The following is a 25,359-nucleotide window of genomic DNA, read 5'->3' on the forward strand; positions in this document are numbered from 1 at the left end:
TGTCACAAGCTCTCGTTAATACCTTTCGTTGGTTCAATATTCATAAAACTTGACAAACACTAGCAGATCTATAAGCAGTAAGCACACATAGGGCATTCAAAAAAGTCAAAAACATGGAGATAGATACAAGGTTTCTGCCTGACGGCAACGATATCCAATAGCGTAAAAGGAAAGTTTACGTGAGCACACGTCGACGAGAACGGGTCATCTATGCTAATTTTTATTTAAAATGTATGTGTGTGTGTGGGGGCTTATGCCATTTATCAATGCCATTGATAAATGTGACATTTTGTCCTTTGTCCAATATATCGTCTCCTGTCGGGTTTAAACAAAAAAAATCAGAAATAGCAAAAGTAGCAGATCTACAAGTAAGGCTGTCACAATTATGACATAATCGTCTAATCGTAATTATATTTACATAATGGCGATTATTTTACATAATTGTCATAATCGTTTCCATGTTGAATTTTTTTTTCATATATTTAAAAAAAAAAGTAAAAAATAGTGGAAATAGCAGATCTACAAGCTCACAACGCGTCGCGATGCGACACGTTGTAAGCTTGTAGATCGGCTATTTCCACTCTCAATGTTCTTTTTTAATATAAAGTTGTCAAATACGTCAGTAATTTCTTTGTGTTTAGGTTATGTGTCTTATCTACCATGTGCAACTTCAAAGCCTAAAAGTCAAACAGAAATGTAATTGTAAACGACAAAAACACTATTAAATCGTTAATCGCAATTATTTGAGTGACAATTAATCGTCATGTAAAATGTCATAATCGTGACAGCCCTACAAGCTCAAAACGCGCCGCGAGCTTGCAGATCTGCTACTTTTGTTGCTTTTGTGGATCAAGTAGGGCATTAATTTATGAAACAAAAAGAAAAAGTTATCATAAAGGAGATATTTCTGCCCGACTGCAACGATAAACAAGTATAAAAAAACTCTGAATCAGCGATATTTATATCAAATACCAGAAATTGAAATCACACATTTTTAGACATTTTGAATTCCTATGCATGATCTTGTTATCCAATGGAATATTGCTCTATTGATACTAGTACAGTTTCTTTATACCTTTAAAGCCACATTGTGCGATATGCTGCACCTACTATAGGGCTGTAGGTACAGTAAGTGGTATAGCTCCATTGTGTCAAATCAAGTCAGCGCTCCGCTCCGCATGCGCCCAACAGACTTTAAGACAAACTTACCTACACATATTCTGTAACTTTATACAATATCGCACAATGCAGCTTTTAAGTATCAGATATGTTGTCTTGATTTTAAGCAAATTTGTGCCTAATGGAATATTCCAAATAGCCTACTTGGAAACTGAAAGAAAACTTCAAACCAGTTGTAGTGAAACTTATTTTCAGACTAAGGCTTGGCTCACAGTCGCTACAAAGATTGTTTTAAATCCCAGACGAATTTGAAATCGGGTTGCATGATATGCACATAATGGGAATCTTCACAGATCTGTATTTTATAATCTCAGACATGCGCACTCAATAAGATTTGAAAATAATGCAACGACACCACCCGATTAAGGCCTCTACTGGAAACTCCTCACACACCACAGAATCATTTTGGCAGATAATCGGTTTACGTCCTGCCTCAAATCAGGAACACACGCCACGATTATCAGGAAGGGTGCGAATCGGACCTAAACAAAAACGGTCTAATTATCTTGGTAGGGTGAGCCCTACCAAGATACTTTGAGGAAAATCAAAGAACTAAGCAGAGCACACATGTCAAATGTTAGTTTTCTGGGTTTTATTCAATCCTTTATTTTTATGTTTGCACAATGAGCTCATGCTCAAGAAAATGAAAGAAACAGAACCTGATTTCATACTAGAGCCATTATTGCTACCTTTGTCTTTAATGATTGTATTTTGTTTTAACAATGTGTTATAGAGCATAATGTAGTTTTAAAATGTCATTACTAGAGGGCAGCATTTCACACAAGCTTTTTTAATTTTCCTCCCTTTTGTCTTCGAAATTTGTGTATTTTAAAATACGTTTGAATTTATTCCCAACTGTACTACCAAAGCTCTAAGTATTTGTTCCTCCAAGTACATACTTTTTGCACATTATGTTGTGGAGAAGGAAAAAAAAAAAGATAATGAAGAATTTACTTAATTTGTTTTTTTGTGTTATTAAGCTCTATGCAAAGTATTACGTGAGGGCAGATCCAAACATATTTATTTCATAGAATAATAATGTACATGCATCATAATTATCACTGTACTGTATTTGCTCTCTCCGCCCCGGCAATGTCATCTCCCCCAGACAGGGGTCATCGCCATGCTGGCTTGTGGTGAATATTTTTTGTCAAATTCCATTTTTGCCACAAACATAGAAAATGAGGGACAGTACTATTACCAGAAACACATAAAGAGATAGCCCTGAATGACCATAACCGGTCTGTAACTCTGAGAGTGTTCAAATCGTTCCATTTGTGCACTCAGAGTTAAATTAAGGGGGCCCTTGCAAATAAAACATCTGAGAACCACTATACTAGTTGGAATCCTTATGAGCCATAGGGCTCTATTATGATCCAGGTCTTATGCCTTATGCCTTAACTTCTTCTTAAGGCTTCTTTTTTACTATTTTGAAAAACATTTTTAAATACTTCAAATGCTGATCTACATCTGCACGTTGTGAGCTTGCAGATCAGCTATTTGAAATATAAAAAAAATATATGTCTATATAGTAAAAAAGGGCAAAGAATCTAAGGCATAAGGCATAAGACCTGGATCATAATAGAGCCCATAGTGTCATAGTAAATAAGTGTCACAAATATTCTGTAATTGGGTCTTATGATCAAAACAAGAACATTATAATGGTGTGTAAAAAAAGTCTTTGCCAAGGACACATTTGCCCGTCTACGGACGGACATGTTTGATGACCCCTGAGAGTCCCCCAGATAATAATATGCCATTTTGTCCCTACATTCCTGCCACTTTCAGAAGCAATGCTTGAACAGTCTTCAACTATTGTTCGTCTTAATTACGTTATTGCCATCACATTTATGTGTGATATATTATTATGGATGGTTTTAGAATGTCATCCAATCTCTTTTCAGCTTCATTTAGATTTGGGGGGGGGAGTTATAGGGGTAGAAATAAAAGCACACAGGGTGAAAGAAAAAGTATTTTTCTATGCCAAATTTGAGTAGAATAGACATCAGTTTAAGGAGCGTTATATTTAGCTCTTAATCCCTATTTTCAAAAAAAGATTATAATAAATAAAACTTGAACATAATTATTTTCAAAGTTGTTACCGGATATCCGGAATTTTCCGCCTCAAATGACATGATCCCCCCCCTCCCCCCCCCCCTCCCAAGAAAGAGATGTCAGTGTTTAGTGGTTAAATTGAACCCTTCAATCAAAGTGAGAACTCTTTATAAAATGCCTGATTAAAACTGACCACCTGTCTCCATGCCTTTACAGTAATGCCACCTGTGATGCATAAAGTCTTTTTTTTATGCAAGTCGTTTTCGATCAGCCCTCATACGTCTGTGAAGCAGTGGTATAGTTTGTTGATTAAAAGTCATTCAGTTGTCACTTTACTGTCTTCCGGGGGCCACCCCAAAATAATGTGGGGACCCGATCCCACAGGTTGAGAACCACTGCTGTAAAGTACCCTTTAAACGATGTAACATTCAAATAAGCTATGACCACACCACCCCCTTCTTCTGAACAAACAATGTTTGGCTTTCAAAGTCACAGTACTGATGACATGTTTTGAATACTAACCCCAAACTGTGGGAACTTTAGAATGTAAGGTGGGCCTGCTTAAGAATATTCTTCTAGCACAGTGTGATTTAATTATATGTATGTACTGTACTGTACTGTATGGCATTTGTATCAACTTCCTGAGGCCTTAAAATAAACTATTCTCCTCTGGCAACTATTATACTTGCATATTTTTTTATTTAGTCTTGTGTGATTTTGAGCCGATAATCTCCAGCACCGCTGGAAACCTTTTCTTTTTTGAAGTGATTTAATTGAGCTCCTGATATGCAAGGTGTGGTAACTTCACTCCAAGAAAGGAACAATTTAGTGTCTTTGACTCTTTATCTCAAGACTTAAAATTCTGCTCATACAACAAATGCATGTTCACGACACCTTTACAATTTAAAAATGAAAAACGGAAAGCTTTCTATGACAAAGGATATAATGCTAGTACAGTAAAAAGAAATATGATTAAACAAGCAAGTTTTCATCTTATCATATACCTTGGCTTGGACACATGTATCTAAAGGCCAGTCACGCCACAGCATGTACAACTCTGTCTGTAAATAAGGCCAGCAGGGCAGTTATGGACGTAGGTTATTTCATCGAAGCACTGATAGAAGGAGTTGGGGTCTCCAACATTAACATGGAAGCCGTCAGCCTGTCCTTCACAGAATCTAGGGCGAGGGAAGTCGCAGCATTTACAGCTGTCTCTGAAAACGAGACCAGGGGCGCAATTCTGGAGGAAGGTCTCTCCGTTGGCACACTGATAGAAGGTGTTGGTGTCTTCGACATTTACAAAAAGGCCATCAGCCTTCCCTTCACAGAAGCTATCGTCAGGTGCAAGAGTGGTGGTAGCAGCAGCAGTAGTGGTAGTGGCAGCAGGAGCAGCAACTGTTGTTGTGGCAACAACAGGCGCAGCAACACCCGCAAGAGGGAAGTCACAGCATTTACAGCTGTCTCTGAAAACAAGACCGGGGGCGCAATTCTGGATATAGGACACTCCGCCGACGCATTGAAAGAAGGTGTTGGTGTCTTCGTCATTTACAAAAAGGCCATCGGCCTTCCCTTCACAGAATCGACTGCGAGGGATGTCGCAGCATTTGCAGCCGTCTCTGAAAACGAGACCAGCAGCGCAATTCTGCAGGTAGGATACTCCTTCGACGCACTGAAAGAAGGTGTTGGTGTCTTCGTCATTTACAAAAAGGCCATCGGCCTTCCCTTCACAGAATCTACTGCGAGGGATGTCGCAGCATTTGCAGCCGTCTCTGAAAACGAGACCAGCCGCGCAATTCTGCAGGTAGGATACTCCTTCGACGCACTGAAAGAAGGTGTTGGTGTCTTCGTCGTTTACATAGAGACCATTAGCCTTCTCTTCGCAGAAGGGACTGCGAGGGAAGTCGCAGCATTTGCAGCCGTCCCGGAAGACGAGGCCGGCGGCGCATCTCTGGAAGAAGGTCATTCCGTTGGCACACTGATAGAAGGAGTTGGTGTCTTCAACGTTTACAAAGAGGCCACTGGCTTTCCCTTCACAGAAGCTACTGTTGGGTGCAAGAGTGGTGATGACAGCAACCGCAACAACTGTGGTAGTGGCAGCAGGAGCAGCAACTGTAGTGGTAGTGGCAACAGGTGCAGCAACTGTGGTTGTGGTAATGGCAACAGGTGCAGCAACTGTGGTGGTAGTAGCAACAGGTGCAGCAACTGTGGTGGTGGTAGTAGCAACAGGTGCAGCAACTGTAGTGGTAGTGGCAACAGGTGAAGCAACTGTGGTTGTAGTAGTGACAACAGGTGCAGCAACTGTGGTGGTAGTAGCAACAGGTGCAGCAACTGTGGTGGTGGTAGTAGCAACAGGTGCAGCAACTGTGGTTGTGGTAGGAACAGCAACCGTGGTAGTGGCAGGAGCAGCAGTGGTGGTGCTGTCATCTGAGGGATTGTTGGTTATTTTAATAAAACAGAAACATGGTTTTCCTGTAAAGCCTTGTGGTGATAAATCATCTTTATATTGTCACTGTCGGGCAGAAACCTTGTTATCTTCAAGTTTCAAATTTGTACGTTTTTTATTTTTTATTTTATTTTTTCGTAAATGTAAGACCTGCTTCATCATACAGGAGTCTCGCACAAAAGTAGTGAAAATATCAGATCTACGGCTATTTTCACTACTTTAACTCGTTTTAAAAATAATAATAAAAAAATTTACGGTTTTGGACATACAAGGTTTCCACCCGACAACGACGATATGATGGATGCAGTGCTGTTTGTTTGTTTGTTTGTTTACCTGAATCCAAGAGAGTGCGTAGGTGGTTGAGGAGGGGGTACTTGCCCTCCCCACAGACCTCCCCAGAGAAGTCATCCAGGTCAATACTCCATACGAATGCTCCTCCCAAATGGTTGTCTTTCAGGTACTTCACCTGTGGAACAACAACACAACACACAACCTGATACCTGATACTGCACAAAAATTACCAAGTATTTTTTGCGCCAGCAGTGCGCACAAGTACTGTGTTTGGTGCCGCCTGTTTCCGGCCAACAGTACAAAGGCAGGGCCTTTAGCCAATGAGGGAGCAGCGTTCTCAGTGAGGTCACCACCAACAAGTGTGACCTGATACAAATAACCCTCACTATAGATCTGAGGTCACCGAGACGTAACCACCAACCAACAAGTGTCGTCACATACCCACATATACCCAGCACCGATCGCAGTACTTGCGCGCTCTGCTGGCGCACAAGTAGGCCACGCATGGCCACGAGTTCACAAGGCGCATGTTGGCACTTCGACAGAGTGCAATCTAGTTACTTGCGCCAGCAGAGCGTGCAAGTACTGCGAATGGCTGGGTATGTATGTCGGTGTCCGTCTTTGTTTAAGCCTGTAGCCCAATCAGGAACCAGTATTCATGGCAATGTCATCATTAACAGCCAATGAGGGACCAGCATTCCTGGTGATGCCAGTGGTGAGTGCACCTCATGGTGCGCTCTGCTGGCGCACAAGTAGGCCTACTTGTGCACAAGGAGCAAGTTGGCACCTCGACAGAGTGCAGTTTTACAGTAGTTACATCTGATTTGAGAATACAATTTAATTGATAATGACTTAATGGCTGAAATCCAATCTTTAATGTATCTGTACGAAATTGGATCATAAAGCTATATGCTTTATATTACCTTGTGTTCAAAACTCTCCTTGTTATCATATCCAACCCATTCCTTGCCTTTGGTAGCGTAGGGAACGTTCTGCTCATCAATCCAGTTGACAGTGGCTCCTTGGAGGAAGGTACAGATCTGTTGGAAGAATGACATCTCAAATGCAACCCAAAAGATGTGCTGTAAAACATGATATGAGCCACTTGAAGCTAATGAACTGAGCAGGGAATAGGTATGTAATGTGGTGGAGTTTGGGGATCAACCTTCTCTGAGGTCTGTCGCTTCTTATAAACCCATTAAGACCGGGAACGCATCTAGTGTCACCTAACCACTTCAACCATAATCTTTTTTATACTTTGTCTATTCAAAATAGAAGATCTACAACACCACAGACAAAGAAATTAGAGGACATTTGTAGGTATTTTTCAAGTCTTACTGTTAGTGTACCAGCATATACTGTATGGGCATAATCAAGATGGAATTGAACAAGTGCCATTAGCCAGCCAACATTCCAAGAGAAATAATATCTACACAATTTGTTTTGATTGAACATTGGGATAACTTGCTTGAGATAAAGTGCAATACTCTCTCCGATAGTTTGTTATACTTATATACTTGACTTAAAAGTCACCTACTACCACTCTGAACTCAGCCAGGGGACTTTTTACATTTAGACTCATATCAACTCTGTTTGCCAAGATGGAGAGACAGCTTATAGTCCAATAACAAGATGCTAGTTTTGTGGTAATTTTATCATGATGAGAGACGATGAAAGCCAAATCATCAGTGAAAAGGAACGGGTTACAATGAGAATAAAATAGAATAGATGACTGACTTTAATTAATTAAAATCCTATAGCCTATAGCTTTAATTTATCTGTACAAGATTGGATCATAAAGCTATGCTGTGTAAATATAGTATATACTGTCCTGGTGAAATCCAACATCCACTGACCTCATAGTAAGACAAGAATCCAGTTTCTTTTGTATAGCTTCCAGCAGAACCTCCCCTGACGGCCGCTGCTCCGACGCCAGCGTCCGCTGAAGCTGTGTGAAATGTGCGTCCGTACGTAGCGAAACCCAGCAGGAGCTTCTCAGCAGGAGCTCCTTGATCTCTCCAGTAATTCATAGTAAAGTTCTGGAGGGGAAATTAAAACATACAAACTGTAGTCAGACAGTGTAGTGTACTTAATCAGTTGCCAGGTACTTAGAATTAGATTGCTAAAATGCCAATCATGTGACTAGATACATTTTTTTCAATACATTTTATTTTGCCTTTATTTTGCCAGGAGAGAAAACCCAGTGTTAAAAAATCTACACAAAATGGAAGCATGCAGATCAAGAATCTCATTATAGATGAAGGCATAGTGTATAGGAATAGGCCTACAAGAACGCTCGGCCTTTAGGGGCAACCCTAAACTTATTCCTAAACTTAACCTCAGTGAAACGAATACAAGAACCGCTGGGGGCGAGTTCTCCCCGAGTGTGTTTTAGAGCGAGCGTTTCAGTTGCTGTGTATGCTAGGGGATCCTTACTCTTCTCCTCACTCGCACGATCTCTAAACTGGATAAATACCCATTACCCACATACATGCAGCCTGAATGTATTAGCAGTTTGCAATAGAAAAAAGTACAGTTTCATGATAGCACAAATCACTGGTATAAGGTCAACTAAAAGGAGATCCTAGAAAGCCTTACGGCTTACTTACACAGGAACCACACTTTATGTATCTCATATAACATTGAAAGACAGACGGATAGAACATAGTACTTTATCTAGGATAATATCAATTTCAAAAGCAGAAAAAGTGTAACATCAATTACAAAAGCAGAAAAGGAGGGGAGCATGGGGGCTTACAAGTCACGAGAAGCAGCCGCCTGAAGGTGACTTTTCATACCAATTTTGAAGGAGGCTAGGGATTTGCTCTCCTTTAAGGCTTGCGGAAGGGCGTTCCACATGTTGGTGGTATAGCAGGAGAACGAATTAGAGCCTTGTTTAGTGTTAAATCTACGTTGAACTTGATTAGTGGAGCTGCCTCTGGTGTTGTGATCTTGAACATCCTTGACCTTTAGGAAGGGATTTGCTCTCCTTTAAGGCTTGCGGAAGGGCGTTCCACATGTTGGTGGTATAGCAGGAGAACGAATTAGAGCCTTGTTTAGTGTTAAATCTACGTTGAACTTGATTAGTGGAGCTGCCTCTGGTGTTGTGATCTTGAACATCCTTGACCTTTAGGAAGTAGTTTGTCAGGTACATGGGTATCTTGGAGGTGTAGTGTATCTTGTACACCAAGGCCATTGCAAGATGCTGTACTCTGTCAGCTACTTTGAGCCACCCCACGCTTTTGTGGTGATGATCGGTACGGTGGGCCCGAGGAGGAAGACCAAGCACGACCCTAATTAGTTTGTTCTGTGCTGTTTAGAGCTTTAACTTTAAGGCAGCTGGGGCATCGCAATACCAAACGAGGATTCCATAATCAATGAGGGGCCAATAAGAGCACCTCCTAGGGTCTTTCGAGATTTAATATTGATCAGCGGGGCAACCCTTTGCAAGAAACAAATTTGCTGGTTGACTATTGACAACCATGCAACCAGGTAGCCGATTTTTTAAGCGGTGAAATACTCCGGCAAATACATAGATATCAAATACATAGATGTCCATATATAGGCATAAAATGGACGCAATGGTCAAAATGGGTCCTATGACAACAGGTATAATGGGATTTGCATTAAAGGGCAGGGCATTCATTCCCTATTTACATCATTCCTGAGTAGGCCGGTCCCCAACTAGACGCTTGAGCTTCTAGTATTATAGAAAGAGAGGAACCGTCCTTAAAAGCTGCTGTCCACAAACGCTCCGTTTCCAAAGTTCCAATATCTGTCTGTCTGTCTTCGTCGCAATATGCCCAAATATGTATTACTGATGTCATACTACTGGTGTCCTAGTACTAACAACACTGATTCTAGGTTTAGCTAAATAGTGATTCAGGTTGAAAAACACTATTCCATATAATGATGTCAACATGCAATGTCATGACCACATCATTATTACATTGTGTAATTGTACTTTTAAATGATGTTATTGTATTTTCCAACACAACACCATTCAACTGCTAGTTATGAATTGCCCTAACTTTGAATTTGCCCTAAGTTCTAACAAGCTCTTCTGTAAATTAGTGCACTGATTCACAACCCACACAAGTGGTGCTGGTGTGTGAAATGATTCACTGGACGATACATCTGATAGGAGGACCTAACGAGCATAACCATGCTGCTGTGGTAGTTGGAGACAAGCTGTACTCATTTGGAGGATGGAATAACTACCGGAACAACAGGGATCAGATTGAAGTCCACATCTTCAACACATTGTCTCTGAGTTGGATGAAGTTGCCCCCAGTGACAAATGGAAGAGGAAGTCCCATTGAGGTTCCCTCCGGGCGCTGGTGCCACACAGCTGTGCTGGTAGGAGAAACTGTCTACATCTGGGGAGGGGAGCCTTACTGCAATGAGCTTTATGCCTTTGATGTCAATATCCACAGCTGGTTCAAACCCAATGTTTCTGGGACTATTCCAGAAGAAAGGCGTTACCACGCAGCCTGTGTCCTGGAGAATGTCATGTATGTGTATGGAGGAATGTGCTACCTGACTGGATGTAATAATGATATACACAAGTTGGACACCTCCATAATGGTCTGGTCTGTAATTAACACCAGAGGAACTCCACCCCCTGCTTCAGAGGGTCACTCTGCCACCATCATCGGAAAAAAGATGTTTGTATTTGGGGGCTATAATGGCCGCTACCTCAACAGCATCACAGTGTTTGATACAGAGACCAACACCTGGCTGAGCAGGCTTCCAGAACACCTTCTCCCAGAAACACGTTCATTTCATTCAGCCTTTGCCTACAATGGAGAGCTGTACATATTTGGTGGCTATAAATTTGGTGACTATAAGGGTGGTTACTATAAGGACTATTACTTAAATGACCTGTGGAAATTCAGTCCAGAGACCTTTTCCTGGAAGCAGGTTGAGCCCAAGGGGAAAAACCCTTATACGATTTTTGGGATGTGCTGTTGCATGGTGGGAGATTGTATTATCATCCATGGAGGAAAAAGAGAAGGTTTTATACCTTCTGTTGATGACCTGTACTTCTTAGATTTACGTCCTACTTTGAAGACATTGTGCAAGCTATCAGTTATTCATTATGGCCTGAATCAGTCTGAACTCCCACATGACATCAAGTGGGAACTGGCATCCATGACTACCAACAGCAACAGAAAAAATTATAATTAGTTGGTCAGGTGCGTTTGTTTTATGGATGAATTCCAGGAGGTTGGCATTGCCAGACCTGAGGGAGGGAATATGCTGTTTGAAGAGGTCAGAGAGATAGCTGGGAGCCAGACTCCCTAATCGGGAGATAAGCTACCGTCAGGTCGCAGCGTGATTTTAGGCCAAAATGTGTAGGAGCAGTGTCCAAAAATGTGTTTGAAAGAATCGGCCTGATGGTGGCGCTATATGGGACAGATGCATGTTGATGAGATGAGTGTAGACATACTGTTTACCGATTTGCATGATTTTAGGGCAAAATCTGTAGGAGTAGTGTCCAAAAATGTGTTTTAAAAAATCGGCCTGAAGGTGCCGCTAAATGGGACAGATCCATGTTGATGACATGAGTGTAGACATACTGTGTACCGATTTGCGTGATAGATTGCATCAAAAGTGATCCAAAAAGTTAATCAAAGAACAAGATTCTTGGGCAGAATTACCTCTTTTGTCAACAAACGTGCTCTCAAAACCCACTTTGACTATGCTTCCACCTCTTGTTTCTCCCAACATCCCAATGTCACTAGAAACTAAGCTTCAGACCTCCCAAAACAAGCTGATTCCACTACCTGGAGCTGACAACCCACCTAATTCCAACACATTTTTGCCAGTCTGGGATGGCTCAGGGTAGAAGACAGGGTTAAGCAATTCAAAATGGGATTAGTTGTCAAGAGAGTCAGAGGGTCTTTGCCCTCAATACCACCTTATCTGACTCACTACTCTCCAGCAAGAGCCGCTGATACAAACGACCTACGGCCTGGTCGCGACTTAGGCCACGACTTGGAGGTCGTAGGTCCCGGTTCTGGAGGTTTTGCGCGATCTCGGTCGTAATTCAGCGACCTGGGAAGTCCGCGATCGAAACTCTACGCTTGCTAAGGGAAGGGACGCGAGTTTAGAAACTCTACGCTTGCTAAGGGAAGGAGCGCCGCGATCGAAACTCTACGCTTGCTAAGGGAAGGGACGCGAGTTTAGAAACTCTACGCTTGCTAAGGGAAGGAGCGCTCGTTTTCAACAGCGTCGGCAGGTTAGCTACTCAGTGTCGGCAGGTTAGGGTTAGGGTTAGGGTTAGGGTTAGGGTTAGGGTTAGAGTTGGGGTTAAGGTTAGGGTTAGAGTTAGAGTTGGGGTTAGGGTTAAGGATAGGTTTTGGTGCACCTCGCGCGGTCCAAGTGACTACAATGGAGCGCTTCCTACCTCCGGTTCAGCCAATCACAAGCTTCAAAAGGTTGAATAGCGCTGCTGCTCTAGAATATTCTGCAAAAAGACGGCCCGGGGACGACCGAGGTGGCGCAACCACGGCCGGGGGTCGCGAAACTAGACCGGCCGCGACCTAACAAGTATGTACCGCGAACTACGACCTCCAGAACCGGGACCTACGACCTCCAGGTCGTGGCCTAGGTCGCGACCAGGCCGTAGGTCGTTCGTATCAGCGGCTGTCTAAGGCGCATAAAAGCAGCAAGAGCCGCTGATACAAACGACCTACGGCCTGGTCGCGACTTAGGCCACGACTTGGAGGTCGTAGGTCCCGGTTCTGGAGGTTTTGCGCGATCTCGGTCGTAATTCAGCGACCTGGGAAGTCCGCGATCGAAACTCTACGCTTGCTAAGGGAAGGGACGCGAGTTTAGAAACTCTACGCTTGCTAAGGGAAGGAGCGCCGCGATCGAAACTCTACGCTTGCTAAGGGAAGGGACGCGAGTTTAGAAACTCTACGCTTGCTAAGGGAAGGAGCGCTCGTTTTCAACAGCGTCGGCAGGTTAGCTACTCAGTGTCGGCAGGTTAGGGTTAGGGTTAGGGTTAGGGTTAGGGTTAGGGTTAGGGTTAGAGTTGGGGTTAGGGTTAAGGTTAGGGTTAGAGTTAGAGTTGGGGTTAGGGTTAAGGATAGGTTTTGGTGCACCTCGCGCGGTCCAAGTGACTACAATGGAGCGCTTCCTACCTCCGGTTCAGCCAATCACAAGCTTCAAAAGGTTGAATAGCGCTGCTGCTCTAGAATATTCTGCAAAAAGACGGCCCGGGGACGACCGAGGTGGCGCAACCACGGCCGGGGGTCGCGAAACTAGACCGGCCGCGACCTAACAAGTATGTACCGCGAACTACGACCTCCAGAACCGGGACCTACGACCTCCAGGTCGTGGCCTAGGTCGCGACCAGGCCGTAGGTCGTTCGTATCAGCGGCTGTCTAAGGCGCATAAAAGCAGCAAGAGCCGCTGATACAAACGACCTACGGCCTGGTCGCGACTTAGGCCACGACTTGGAGGTCGTAGGTCCCGGTTCTGGAGGTTTTGCGCGATCTCGGTCGTAATTCAGCGACCTGGGAAGTCCGCGATCGAAACTCTACGCTTGCTAAGGGAAGGGACGCGAGTTTAGAAACTCTACGCTTGCTAAGGGAAGGAGCGCCGCGATCGAAACTCTACGCTTGCTAAGGGAAGGGACGCGAGTTTAGAAACTCTACGCTTGCTAAGGGAAGGAGCGCTCGTTTTCAACAGCGTCGGCAGGTTAGCTACTCAGTGTCGGCAGGTTAGGGTTAGGGTTAGGGTTAGGGTTAGGGTTAGGGTTAGAGTTGGGGTTAGGGTTAAGGTTAGGGTTAGAGTTAGAGTTGGGGTTAGGGTTAAGGATAGGTTTTGGTGCACCTCGCGCGGTCCAAGTGACTACAATGGAGCGCTTCCTACCTCCGGTTCAGCCAATCACAAGCTTCAAAAGGTTGAATAGCGCTGCTGCTCTAGAATATTCTGCAAAAAGACGGCCCGGGGACGACCGAGGTGGCGCAACCACGGCCGGGGGTCGCGAAACTAGACCGGCCGCGACCTAACAAGTATGTACCGCGAACTACGACCTCCAGAACCGGGACCTACGACCTCCAGGTCGTGGCCTAGGTCGCGACCAGGCCGTAGGTCGTTCGTATCAGCGGCTGTCTCTCCTACCAACCTCACCAAAGTGAATGACACCCACAGCCACAATACTAGAGGTTGCGACAACAACGATCTGGTACCACCCACCAGGGACGTGCTGGCCATTGGGAAAAGCGGGACAACACCCGAATGGCCGGTTCATTCCCGGACGGCCCAGGCCGGCCATTAGGAAATTATTTTAAATAAAATGTCGGCCTTCGTTCCATTTTGGGGGCTGGGCGGCCAACAAAGTAAATCGTCACTGTCGGGCAGAAACCTTGTATCTCCAAGTTTCAAATTTGTAAATTTTTTCGCAAAGCAAAGCCCTGCTTCATCATACAAGGCCGTCGCACAAAAGTAGTGAAAACAGCAGATCTACAAGCACACGACACCTCGCGGTGCAAGGCGTTGTGTGCTTGTAGATCGGCTGTTTTCACTAGTTTAAATCATTTTTAAAATGATAAATACAAAACAAACGGTTTTGGACATACAAGGTTTCCACCCGACAACGACGAAATATAACTCATGTAATTGGCCCACTGGCTTGTCACTTGTCATGATCTGAAATGGCAAATCTTTGCGTAGCAGCAGTGCTATAGAGAGAGATCTCTCTCTATAGCACGCAATGAGGGCCTCTCCAACTCTTTTTCCCAGGCTGAATCAGGGGCCCAGCACGTCCCTGCCACCCACCTACAGAACACTCGCTTTCTACTGCACCGCCACCAAAGTATGGAATGCCCTGACACCATTCCTTAAAGAATTTGGATCACTGAGAGTTTTGTTTTGTTTTTAATTATTTTTCATTTTCTACTTATATTTGTTGATGATATTGTATTTTGGTGTTATTTTTACGCTATATTTATGAATTGAATACATTGGACCACAATACTTTTAGCTCAAATGTCTGATGATTGGATACTTTGAGGATTGGTCAAGCTTCACATGACAATTCGGCCCTCCAGATTCGGCCCTCCAGATAAAATCATTCATTCATTCAGAATATAAAGAATGTATAGATCACAGAGTTCATAACTCTAGAACACATAGAATAAAAGTTCACCGCTTCACTTCGAACCGAAGTTTGATTTTTTTCTTGCTATCACAGTGTCACCTACTTGAATTGTGAAGTTATGATGTCACCCTTTACCCCTTTAACCTTTAGAACAGTGGTTCTCAAACTTTGAAATTTGAAGGTCTCCCCTTAACTTTGACAGAGTACAAATGGAGCCAAATGGACCATTTGGTACCATTTGTACAATGTCAAAGTTACAGACTTGTAAGGGTCAATTTAGACCCCCATAAAGGATAGGCCAAGAGAGTCCCTACAGTTTGAGAACCACTGCTCTAAAAGTATGATAATCGGAGTCTAACATACAAAGACACTGGACAGGACATCATATATTGGAGGCAATGAGTTGAACACAGTTATATTCTTCTCAGTATGCCTATAGTGAGATTTCTTCTCACCACATTGTGGGTACTGCCTTCCTCTTCTGAAGAACTACGGTACAGAGGGCTGTTGTGGCCGGTGTGTTTCTCCCATGCTCCGTGGAAGTCATAAGTCATGACCTGGATAAAGTCTAGGTATCTGTTAGACACACACACACACACACACACACACACACACACACACACACACACACACACACACACACACACACACACAGGGTTTTGAGGATGACAAAACACCTTGCAATTATGGAAATGGACTGCATTTATTATATAGTGCTTTTCTCCAAAGCGCTTTACAACGTATTTCACATTCATTCACACAGCGATGGCGGAAGAAACACCATCCTGCTCGTCGGAAGCAGTTAGGGCAGGCCTGGCGGCACAGGGGTGCAATCAGGGGGCCGGCCCCCCTCGCGCAGACCACCTTGCACTCCCCCACACATCCGTGAAACCTTAAGCTCACGGACGGCCCTCTAAAGGGCCAGTTACGTATGGTTGATTTTGTGTACGTTTGGGGGTGAGAGAGAACGTACGGTAATTGCGTCAACATGCATAGTTCCATCGAGTTCCGTACGGTCTCTGTGTTACATTATGGTTCAATAGAGCCTATGTACATACTGTATCCACTAGATGGCACCCAAATGCATCTTCCCAATGAGCAAATGCTACATTGTTGACAGAGAGGTTTATAGGCACCCTTGGATACACTCGGATTGAACGACCTGCAGAAAACACTCTCCCATCGGCGCTAGTCACTGCTGTCTGGGTATAAAATAAAAAAGACTGGAGAATGGATGAGCGTGGACACGCAGTGCCGTTGCTTTAAGGTATAAGCGGTAAAAGCGACCGCCTAGAGTGCAATCTCAAGGGGGGCGCCGCCGACATTTAATGAGCCACCCAAACCAACCCAATACCGACTAAAAACACCCTTAAACCCGCAAAAGTCGTGTGCGCGGGAGTGGAGAGAGGCGCATTCGAGAGAGCTGGCAGAGAGCGCTGATTAGGCTGGCAACGGGTCTGCGTCCTGGCCTGTTCACTGTTCAGCGTGTTGGTTACTTTTTGATGTATTTCTTTTTCTTTTTTTTTAAATGCTCACGGCAATGCATGAGGTCACTTCCACATACGAAATGGAGACCAGAAAAAAAGACGAAACATTTCTCCCTCATTACTGCCCCCACGGTTGACAAAAGTTCGCCACGGGTAGTTCATGTGTACGTACGTTTTTATCGGTTTTAATCCGTCAGGTTGAGTGTTGTCCGCAAGGTTACGGAGAGAAACAATTACGTACGGACCTCCGGACCAACCGGATAAATCACTCTCCCCCTCCGTTTCTTGTGTATTCCTGCGGTCCTTATGTACTACTATGCATGGTACTTAAGCCATTGTGTCCTGCCGCCGGGCCTGAGTTAGGGGTTCAGTGTCTTGCTCAAGGACACTTCGACACGTAGCCAGGAGGAGCCGGAATTGAACCTGGAACCTTCAGATTCCAAGACGGCTGCTCTACCTCTTTAGCCACTGTTGCCCAATATGGTATGAGGTGTTTGACAGAAATTTAACTCACTTAGCGATTTCAGCGATCTCATATCCACTGTCGATGTGTCCTTTCCCAGCAGCCACTGCAGCCGTGAGCAACAATCTTGATCCTCCGTTGAGTTTTACTTCCTCTTCAAAGGCGGCTCGTAGTTCCTACACATCCAAAAGGAAAATGGGTGATAATGAAAAATGTGTTGTTAAAACAAAGATGACTGGGGCGCCCGTCCAGGTCCAGGCGCATACCACATAGGCATACTGCCTGGCAGCGTCGCCGGTTCAATCCCCGATCCGGACGACCTTTGCCGCGTGTCACTCCCCATCTCTCCCCCCATTTCCTGTCAGTCTGCTGTCCTATCCATAAAGGCATAAAAGCCCAAAAAAATAAAATCTAAAAAGAAAAACTAAGATGACTTACTGTATGGATATTACATTGTTTCTCAGTGGACAACAGACTACTAGTGGTCAATGGCATAATTACAGGTGATCCATGGGGAGCAAAATATGATTTATATAATTAACAATAATAATTATATTGTTAAATGGATCAATCATCATAATAAGCATAGTGTAGGGAAATAAAGTCCTTGACATTGCCTATGTTATTGCATTAGCTGAAAACAGCAGATCTGCAAGCTCACAACATGTAGATGTGTGGAGGTCCTTGAGGATTGTTATTATGCTAAGTGATGCTAGGAGTGCTCTCTCTATCTGACCTGGCAGAGCAGGGTGAACCTCTCCTTGTCCTCTGGAGGGCTTCCTCGTGACCCAGGGTACTCCCAGTCCAGGTCCAGCCCGTCAAACCCGTGCTTCCTCAAGAATGAGATGGACGACGTGATGAAGGTCTGGCGGTTGGCAGCGGAGGAAACCATGCTGGTAAATCTATAGAGGCACAAAAACAACACAACAAACATCTCAACTGTTTACGATTTTCTTGATTGATGGCATAAATGAATGCCAACAGCCTTTATATGACTCCATGCTGCAGTGCTGAAGTGTTCTGAACTCACTTTGTAGTTCCAAAGTTCCAGCCACCAACTGCCAGCAGAGTCTTCAGACCAGGGTTGCTGCAAAGGAGGAAACATTACAATATTTAGTGAATGAACGAATATGTGCTACTGTTGACAAACGGAGTCGGAAATAAATAAATTAGTTACAAACAGTTAGTAAAATTGCTAAGTTAGACGTTTTACTAACTGAGTCTAACTTCCTATTGTGATATGTTTACAGTTTACAATTTAGGTATTTAGCACAGAATAATCTGTACATTGAAACTAGTTAACTATTGGATGTCAGGTCTACAAATGAAGCTGGCACCTGCTAAATTTGCTAAATTACATCGATGTGTCTGGTTTCATTCTTATTCATTCTGCTATAGCTGCTACTACAGCATAACTCACCTAGTTTTAAGTCCATTGAAGGCCTTGTAGAGATCGGCATCGTTCCACTCATGGGTAGACAGCTGGTTAGCGTGGTCGATGACTGAGAAGGCGTAGATCAGGTGTGTGCACAGGTGGGGGTCGATGTTGTCAGGAAAGTAGTTGCCAAGTCCAGATCTGTACTGGGCCCAGTTGGCAAAGTAACACAGCAGGGGTTTGGTGGAAACGGATGCAGCAACTGCAGGTGCAACAGGTGCAGCAACTGTAGTGGTAGATGCAACAGGTACAGCAACTGTAGTGGTAGCTGCAACAGGTGCAGCAACTGTGGTCGTAGTGGCTGGAGCATCAGTGGTGGTGCTGTCATCTGAGGGATTGTTGGTTATATTTTAATAATACAGAAACAGGGTTTTCCTGTGAAGCCTTGTGGTGATAAATCGTCTTTCATAATTATGATGGATGCAGTGCTGTTTGTTTGTTTACCTGAATCCAAGAGGGTCCGTAGGTGGTTGATGAGGGGGTACTTGCCCTCTCCACACACCTCCCCAGAGAAGTCATCCAGGTCAATACTCCATGTGAATGCTCCTGCGAAGTTGTTGTCTTTCAGATACTTCACCTGTGGAACAACAACAGTCCAAATATTTATATCTGATTTGAGAATAAAATAGATAATAACAACTTAATGACCTAGCTTTAATGTATCTGTACATGATTAGATCATAAAGCTATGTTATTGCGACCGTAGGTCGCATTTACTACCAAAACCTCCACCGGCTGTCCGTGGGTGAGTGAGTCAGTCAGTCCGTCCGTCCGTCCGTCCATCCGTCCGTCACTTTTGCCCTGCTCATATCTCCGCAACCGTTGCCCCCATCCATGCCAAATTTTGCACACACACTCCTTGACTGCCAAACTACAACCTCCAAGGACCCCCGGAGCCCCAGGGACCCCCAGATGTAAAAAATGACCAAATGTGCTCACACGTCACACGTCACACTTTTTCCCTGCTTATATCTCCGCACCCGTTGACCCGATCCATGCCAGATTTTACACACACACTCCTTGCCTGCCAAACTACAACCTCCAAGGACCCCCGGAGCCTCAGGGACCCCCAGGTCCCTGGGGGACCCCCAGATGTATAAAATGACCAAATGTGCAAAAATGACCACCCCAACGGGGCTGCTCACAGGGAATTCCCGGGGACCACCGACTCCTGGTGCTCCAGAACGGATGCAAAAGTGGTGGCGCCCCCAGTGGAGGACCCCCTGCCACTGCAGCGCACATAAAATGCCGTAACTCGGGCTAGGAGCGTCCGGGAGAGCCGGGGACGGTACCTATTCGTCCGCCAAGGCAACGCGGAGCCCCCACCCCTCATTTCTCACATGGCCCTATTCTAGCGCCACCTTCAGGCCGATTTTTAAAACACATTTTTGGACACTGCTCCTACAGTTTTTGCCCTAAAATCACGAATATCACTACACAGCATGTCTACACTCATGTCATCAACATGGATCAGGAAGATTTTGGAAAAACACATTTTTGCCCTATTTGTGGAGATAAGCCACCTACGGTCGCTTATCTCCCGATTAGGGAGTCTTACTGGTATATTACCTTGTGTGCAAAACTCTCCTTGTTATCATATCCAACCCATTCCATGCCTTTGGTAGCGTAGGGAACGTTCTGCTCATCAATCCAGTTGACAGTGGCTCCTTGGAGGAAGGTACAGACCTGTTGGAAGAATGTAAATCTTAAATGCAATCCAAAAGATGTAAGAATGTACTGTAAAACATATGAGCCACTTGAAGCTATTAAATTGAGCAGGGAATAGGTGTGTTCTTTTCTGAGGTCTGTCGCTTCTTATTAAGGATTTTTGGATGGCATTGAAGTGCCATTAGCCAGCCAACATTTCAAGAGAAATAATATCGACACATTTTTTGATTCACCTTTGAGATAACTTTTAGTATAGCCTATACTCTCTCCAGATAGTTTGTTGTTTAATATACAGCATAAGTATAACTTCTTCCTTGGCTGTAACTTAAAGTCACCTACTAACAACATCCAACATCCACTGACCTCATAGTAAGACAAGAATCCAGTTTCCCTCGTATAGCTTCCAGCAGAGCCTCCCCTGACGGCTGCTGCTCCGACGTCGGCGTCCGCTGAAGTTGTGTGAAATGTGCGTCCGTACGTAGCGAAACCCAGCAGGAGCTTCTCAGCAGGAGCTCCTTGATCTCTCCAGTAATTCATAGCAAAGTCCTGGAGGGGACATTAAAAGAAAGTGCCAATCATGTGACTAGATTATTTCCTCTGATGTGTAATGGCGATTCCTATTTTATTTAGCCTTTATTTTACCGGGGGAGAGAACCCAGAGTTTAAAAATCTACACAGGATGGAAGCATGCAGTCCAATAATAGCATCATGATCGTGGATGAACGGGTATCAGTGTATAGGAATACAAGAGCACTCGCCCGGGGTCAACCCTAAACGTATTCCTAAACTCAACCTCTCTGTAAAACAAATACAAGAACCGCTGGGGGCGTGCACTCCACGAGTATGTTTTAGGGTGAGCGTTTTGGTTACTATGTGTATAGAGGCCTACCAGTGGCCAACACAAGCATAGTATGATAATCTGAGTCCAACATACAAAGACACTGGACAGGACATCATATATTGGAGGCAATGAGTTGAACACAGGTATATTCTTCTCTATGCCTATAGTGAGATTTCTACTGACCACATTGTGGGTGCTGCCTTCCTCTTCTGAAGAACTGTACAGAGGACTGTTGTGGCCGGTGTGTTTCTCCCATGATCCATGGAAGTCATAAGTCATGACCTGGATAAAGTCTAGGTATCTGTTAGACACACACACAACAACAACAACACAGGGTTTTAAGGATGACAAAATACATCTTGCCATTATGGAAATGGACTGCATTTACAGTAGTGCTTTACTCCAAAGAGCTTTACAATGTATTTCACATTCATCCACACATACATTCATACAGTGATGACGGAGGAAACGATGCAAGGCACCAACCTGCACATTGGGTGCAGTTAGTGGTTCAGTGTCTTGCTCAAGGACACTTCGACACAGCTAGGAGGAGCCGGAATCGTATCTGGGAATCGAATCTGGGAATCGAATCTGGGAATCGAATCTTACTATTTGACAGTAATTGAACTCACTTAGCGATTTCAGCGATCTCATATCCTCTGTCGATGTATCCTTTCCCAGCAGCCACTGCAGCTGTGAGCAACAACCTAGATCCTCCGTTGAGTTTGGCTTGAATGGCTTCCTCTTCAAAGGCGGCTCGTAGTTCCTACACATGCAAAAACAAAATAGGTGATAAAAATGTGTTGTTTAAAACAAAGATGACTGACTGTACAGGTAGCACACTGTTTCTCATTGGACAACAGACTACTAGCGGTCAATGGAATAATTATAGGTGATCTATGGGGAGCAAATAATTAACAACAATAATAATATTGTAAAATGGATCAAATATATGTTTAAATAATATTTAATTAGTCCTTCAAATTGAAGAAAACATTTGAACTAATAAGCATAGTGTAGGGGAAAAAATCCTGTCCTTGATATAGCCTATACATTATTGCACAAGGTGTCACTCGCTGAAAACAGCAGGTCTATCTGCAAGCTCAGGGTTAGATGTGGGGAGGTCCTTGAGGATTGTCATTATGCTAAATTATGCTAGGAGTGCTCTCTCTATCAGACCTAACCTCGCATTGCCAGTCTTTCCACCTTGGAGGAAAGTCTGTGTTTACAACGGCCTTTCCAGTTTAGGCATGGCCTAAACTGGAAACAAGCAGAAGAAGCTGTGTCGCTTTGTTTCGTTCCCCCCTGTTTGGCTCCCAAATCCCTATTTAAATGCTCAAGAAGTGTAGTCTTGTCAGTTGCTGCGAGCTGGACTAAAAGATGGATATACCAAACTTTTCAAAAGAAATAAGCAAAACTACGCCAGCTGCATCAAGGGTTTTATTGGGTATGTCCTAAAATGATATCCTTGAGCGCGGGGAATTGTTTTGGATTAAAACGGTTTCCGGTTTGGTAGTTTCGGCCAATGTGTAGTCCGTCTAGGACTACAAAATGACGTAGGCTGTTTCCGTTCCCGACCGGATAAAAAATCCAGAAATTGGAAGCGATCCCAGGCTAATCTGACCTGGCAGAGCAGGGTGAACCTCTCCTTGTCCTCTGGAGGGCTTCCTCGTGACCCAGGGTACTCCCAGTCCAGGTCCAGCCCGTCGAACCCGTGCTTCCTCAAGAATGAGATGGACGACGTGATGAAGGTCTGGCGGTTGGCAGCGGAGGAAACCATGCTGGTAAATCTATAGAGGCACGAAAACAACACGACAAACATCTCAACTGTTTACGATTTTCTTGATTGACAGTATAAATGAATGGTATTTATTATCAATCAAATAGCCATAACTCCATGCTGCTGAGGTTTTCTGAACTCACTTTGAAGTTCCAAAGTTCCAGCCACCAACAGCCAGCAGAGTCTTCAGACCAGGGTTGCTGCAAAGGAGGAGACATCACAATATTTAGTGAATGAACGAATGTGTGCTACTGCTGACAAACGGAGTGGAAATAAATACATTTGTTACAGACAGTAACACGTCTGAGTTAGACGTTTTACCAACTTGTGTGATATGTTTACAGTTTACAATTCAGGCATTTAGCACTGTTGAATCTATACCTTGAAACTATACAAACTATTGGATGCCAGGTCTACAAATAAACCTGGCACCTGCTAAATTTGCTAAATTACATCCATGTGTCTGGTCTCATTTTGTTAATTCTGCTATAGCTGCTACTACAGCATAACTCACCTAGTTTTGAGTCCATTGAAGGCCTTGTAGAGAACTTCATCGTTCCACTCATGGGTAGACAGCTGGTTAGCGTGGTTGATGACTGAGAAGGCGTAGATCAGGTGTGTGCACAGGTGGGGGTCGATGTTGGCAGGAAGGAAGTTGCCAAGGCCAGTTCTGTACTGGGCCCAGTTGGTGAAGTAACACAGCAGGGGTTTGGTGGATGATGATGATGATGATGATGATGATGATGATGACGACGCTTTTTGATAAAGAAACAACATTCATGAGGATGCATGAGATTCCTCTTCTGAGACATTTAATTTTAACCACTCTAGACTTAACTATAACTATATAAATATAGTTATTACAGCTATTTTGGGCAAATATTTCCTCATAATTATGAATGCTGGGGTTCCAGTGGTGAAAGAATTATGATTGTAAAATCCCAATTAATTAAATGGATTAATGAATGAATGAATATATACATACCTACTTGAAGACACATCAAAAGGGTTAGCCCTAAAAGCAGAAAATCCATTTGAGAAACTGCACCACCATACAGAAATATACCATACGTTATACTGTGAAAGGAATATTATTTAATTTGATTAACAATGATTAGTGAGATTTAAACATACCAGCCACGATTGTCAGACGAGCCATGGTTTGATACGCTCACCACTCCTTTTATTGTGTCCTGAAATAATGAAAAGAGTATATGATTTTTGTGCTTTTATGGTTTAATTAAAGGTAGGGTTTTCTTTGGTCAAAAATAAGTATTAAACAGCTATATATTGTGATAGTACTGCTATAGAGTGTATGGAGTGTCCATGTCTCTCCAGCTCCTTATTAATCCATCCAAACGCAAATCTGTGTTGATTTGAACCACTTTAACCTTTTTTTCATGCTTTAACTATTAAAAATCACACCCGTGTGAACTGAGCGGTGGTTCCCCCCCCCCCCTTCCCCCCTGTGTGTGTGTGTGTGTGTGTGTGTGCGTGTGTGTGTGTGTGTGTGTGCCTGGTCTGGCCTGGCCTGAACAACAGCGCCCCTCCCTTAACATGTGTGGTCAGAAAAGGTTACTGCAGGCTACAGACAGACAGACAGACAGACACGCACGCAGACAGACAGACAGACAGACAGACCCACACACACGGCCACGTATAGGAGCGTTGTGACCACCGCTCAAAAATAGCAGCTACATTATACAAGCTCACAGCACGGCACTGAGTGCCGCGCTACAAGCTTGTAGATCTGCTATTTTTGAAAAATCGTGAACATTTTCTAAATCCTTCAGTGGTTCTCAACCTTTTCATGTCAAGGACCCCCAAAATGACATGCATTTGGCTGCCGAGTGCCGACCCCATCTCAAAATGTATGGTTCCAGGGACCACCCAGAAGCAAATATTTGGGTTCCCAATTTTTGCTTTTAAAAAGATATATTCAAAGACTTGCAAAATAAATCACGGTTAAAAAGAATTGCAGATCTACACCTTGTATATCTGCTATTTTCCAATAGTTAAAGCATGAAATAATTCTAGGTCTAAATGGGTTATACAGAAAATACATTTTCAGGTCAGGATACCAATTTTATCCAATCAGGATAGAGAACTCAGTCTGACTGATTAAACAAGTGAAATTGGAAGTGATGACAAAACGAAATGAGCAGACAAAATTGGACACTATAAAAACAAAGCTGATAAATGGGTACTCTCTCCTCATTAGCAGACATTTTGTCACCTCCCTGAAATTACATTTTCTGTTTATCAAAGAGCTGAAGAGACTGGGAGACTTCTGTTACTGAACCGACGCTCTACACAGTATATAAATGATAACTATCACAATATAGTGTTTTATACTTAAAAAATAACATTTTGTTATAACCAAAAGATATTACTTTAATTTTGACAATATATTCAACATTTTATTTACTCTAAACAACAGCACCAAAAGTTGTGAAGGAGTGGTGACTTACCTGTCTCTTTAGTGAGGACTGAGGAGACTGGTCCTGTTTCTGAGACAACTGGGATCATTGTGAGGTTTTTAAGCAGGGTCGCAGAGCTGCAGGTTTCCATCAAAAGACCAGATATTCTAGTATTACAGGCT

General features: G+C 43.7%; 1 protein-coding gene across 1 annotated transcript; it reads right to left on the minus strand.

Annotated features, from left to right (window-relative positions):
- Positions 1-4,258: 4,258 nt before the first annotated feature.
- Positions 4,259-25,286, minus strand: LOC308286988 (putative chitinase 10; the record flags this gene model as incomplete). The annotated part of the gene is made up of 18 exons (XM_080728109.1): positions 4,259-5,658; positions 6,011-6,143; positions 6,892-7,008; positions 7,825-8,007; positions 10,454-10,511; positions 17,085-17,209; positions 17,770-17,935; positions 18,064-18,120; positions 18,454-18,796; positions 18,913-19,045; positions 20,038-20,154; positions 20,500-20,682; positions 21,161-21,278; positions 21,610-21,743; positions 22,602-22,767; positions 22,901-22,957; positions 23,272-23,512; positions 25,229-25,286. The coding sequence occupies 18 exons, from the start codon at positions 25,284-25,286 to the stop codon at positions 4,259-4,261; spliced, it is 3,789 nt and encodes a 1,262-aa protein (XP_080584235.1).
- Between the last annotated feature and the right edge of the window lie 73 nt (positions 25,287-25,359).

This window comes from Nannobrachium achirus, assembly GCF_963921795.1.
Source record: "Nannobrachium achirus genome assembly, chromosome: 6".
Classification (NCBI taxonomy): Eukaryota; Metazoa; Chordata; class Actinopteri; order Myctophiformes; family Myctophidae; genus Nannobrachium; species Nannobrachium achirus.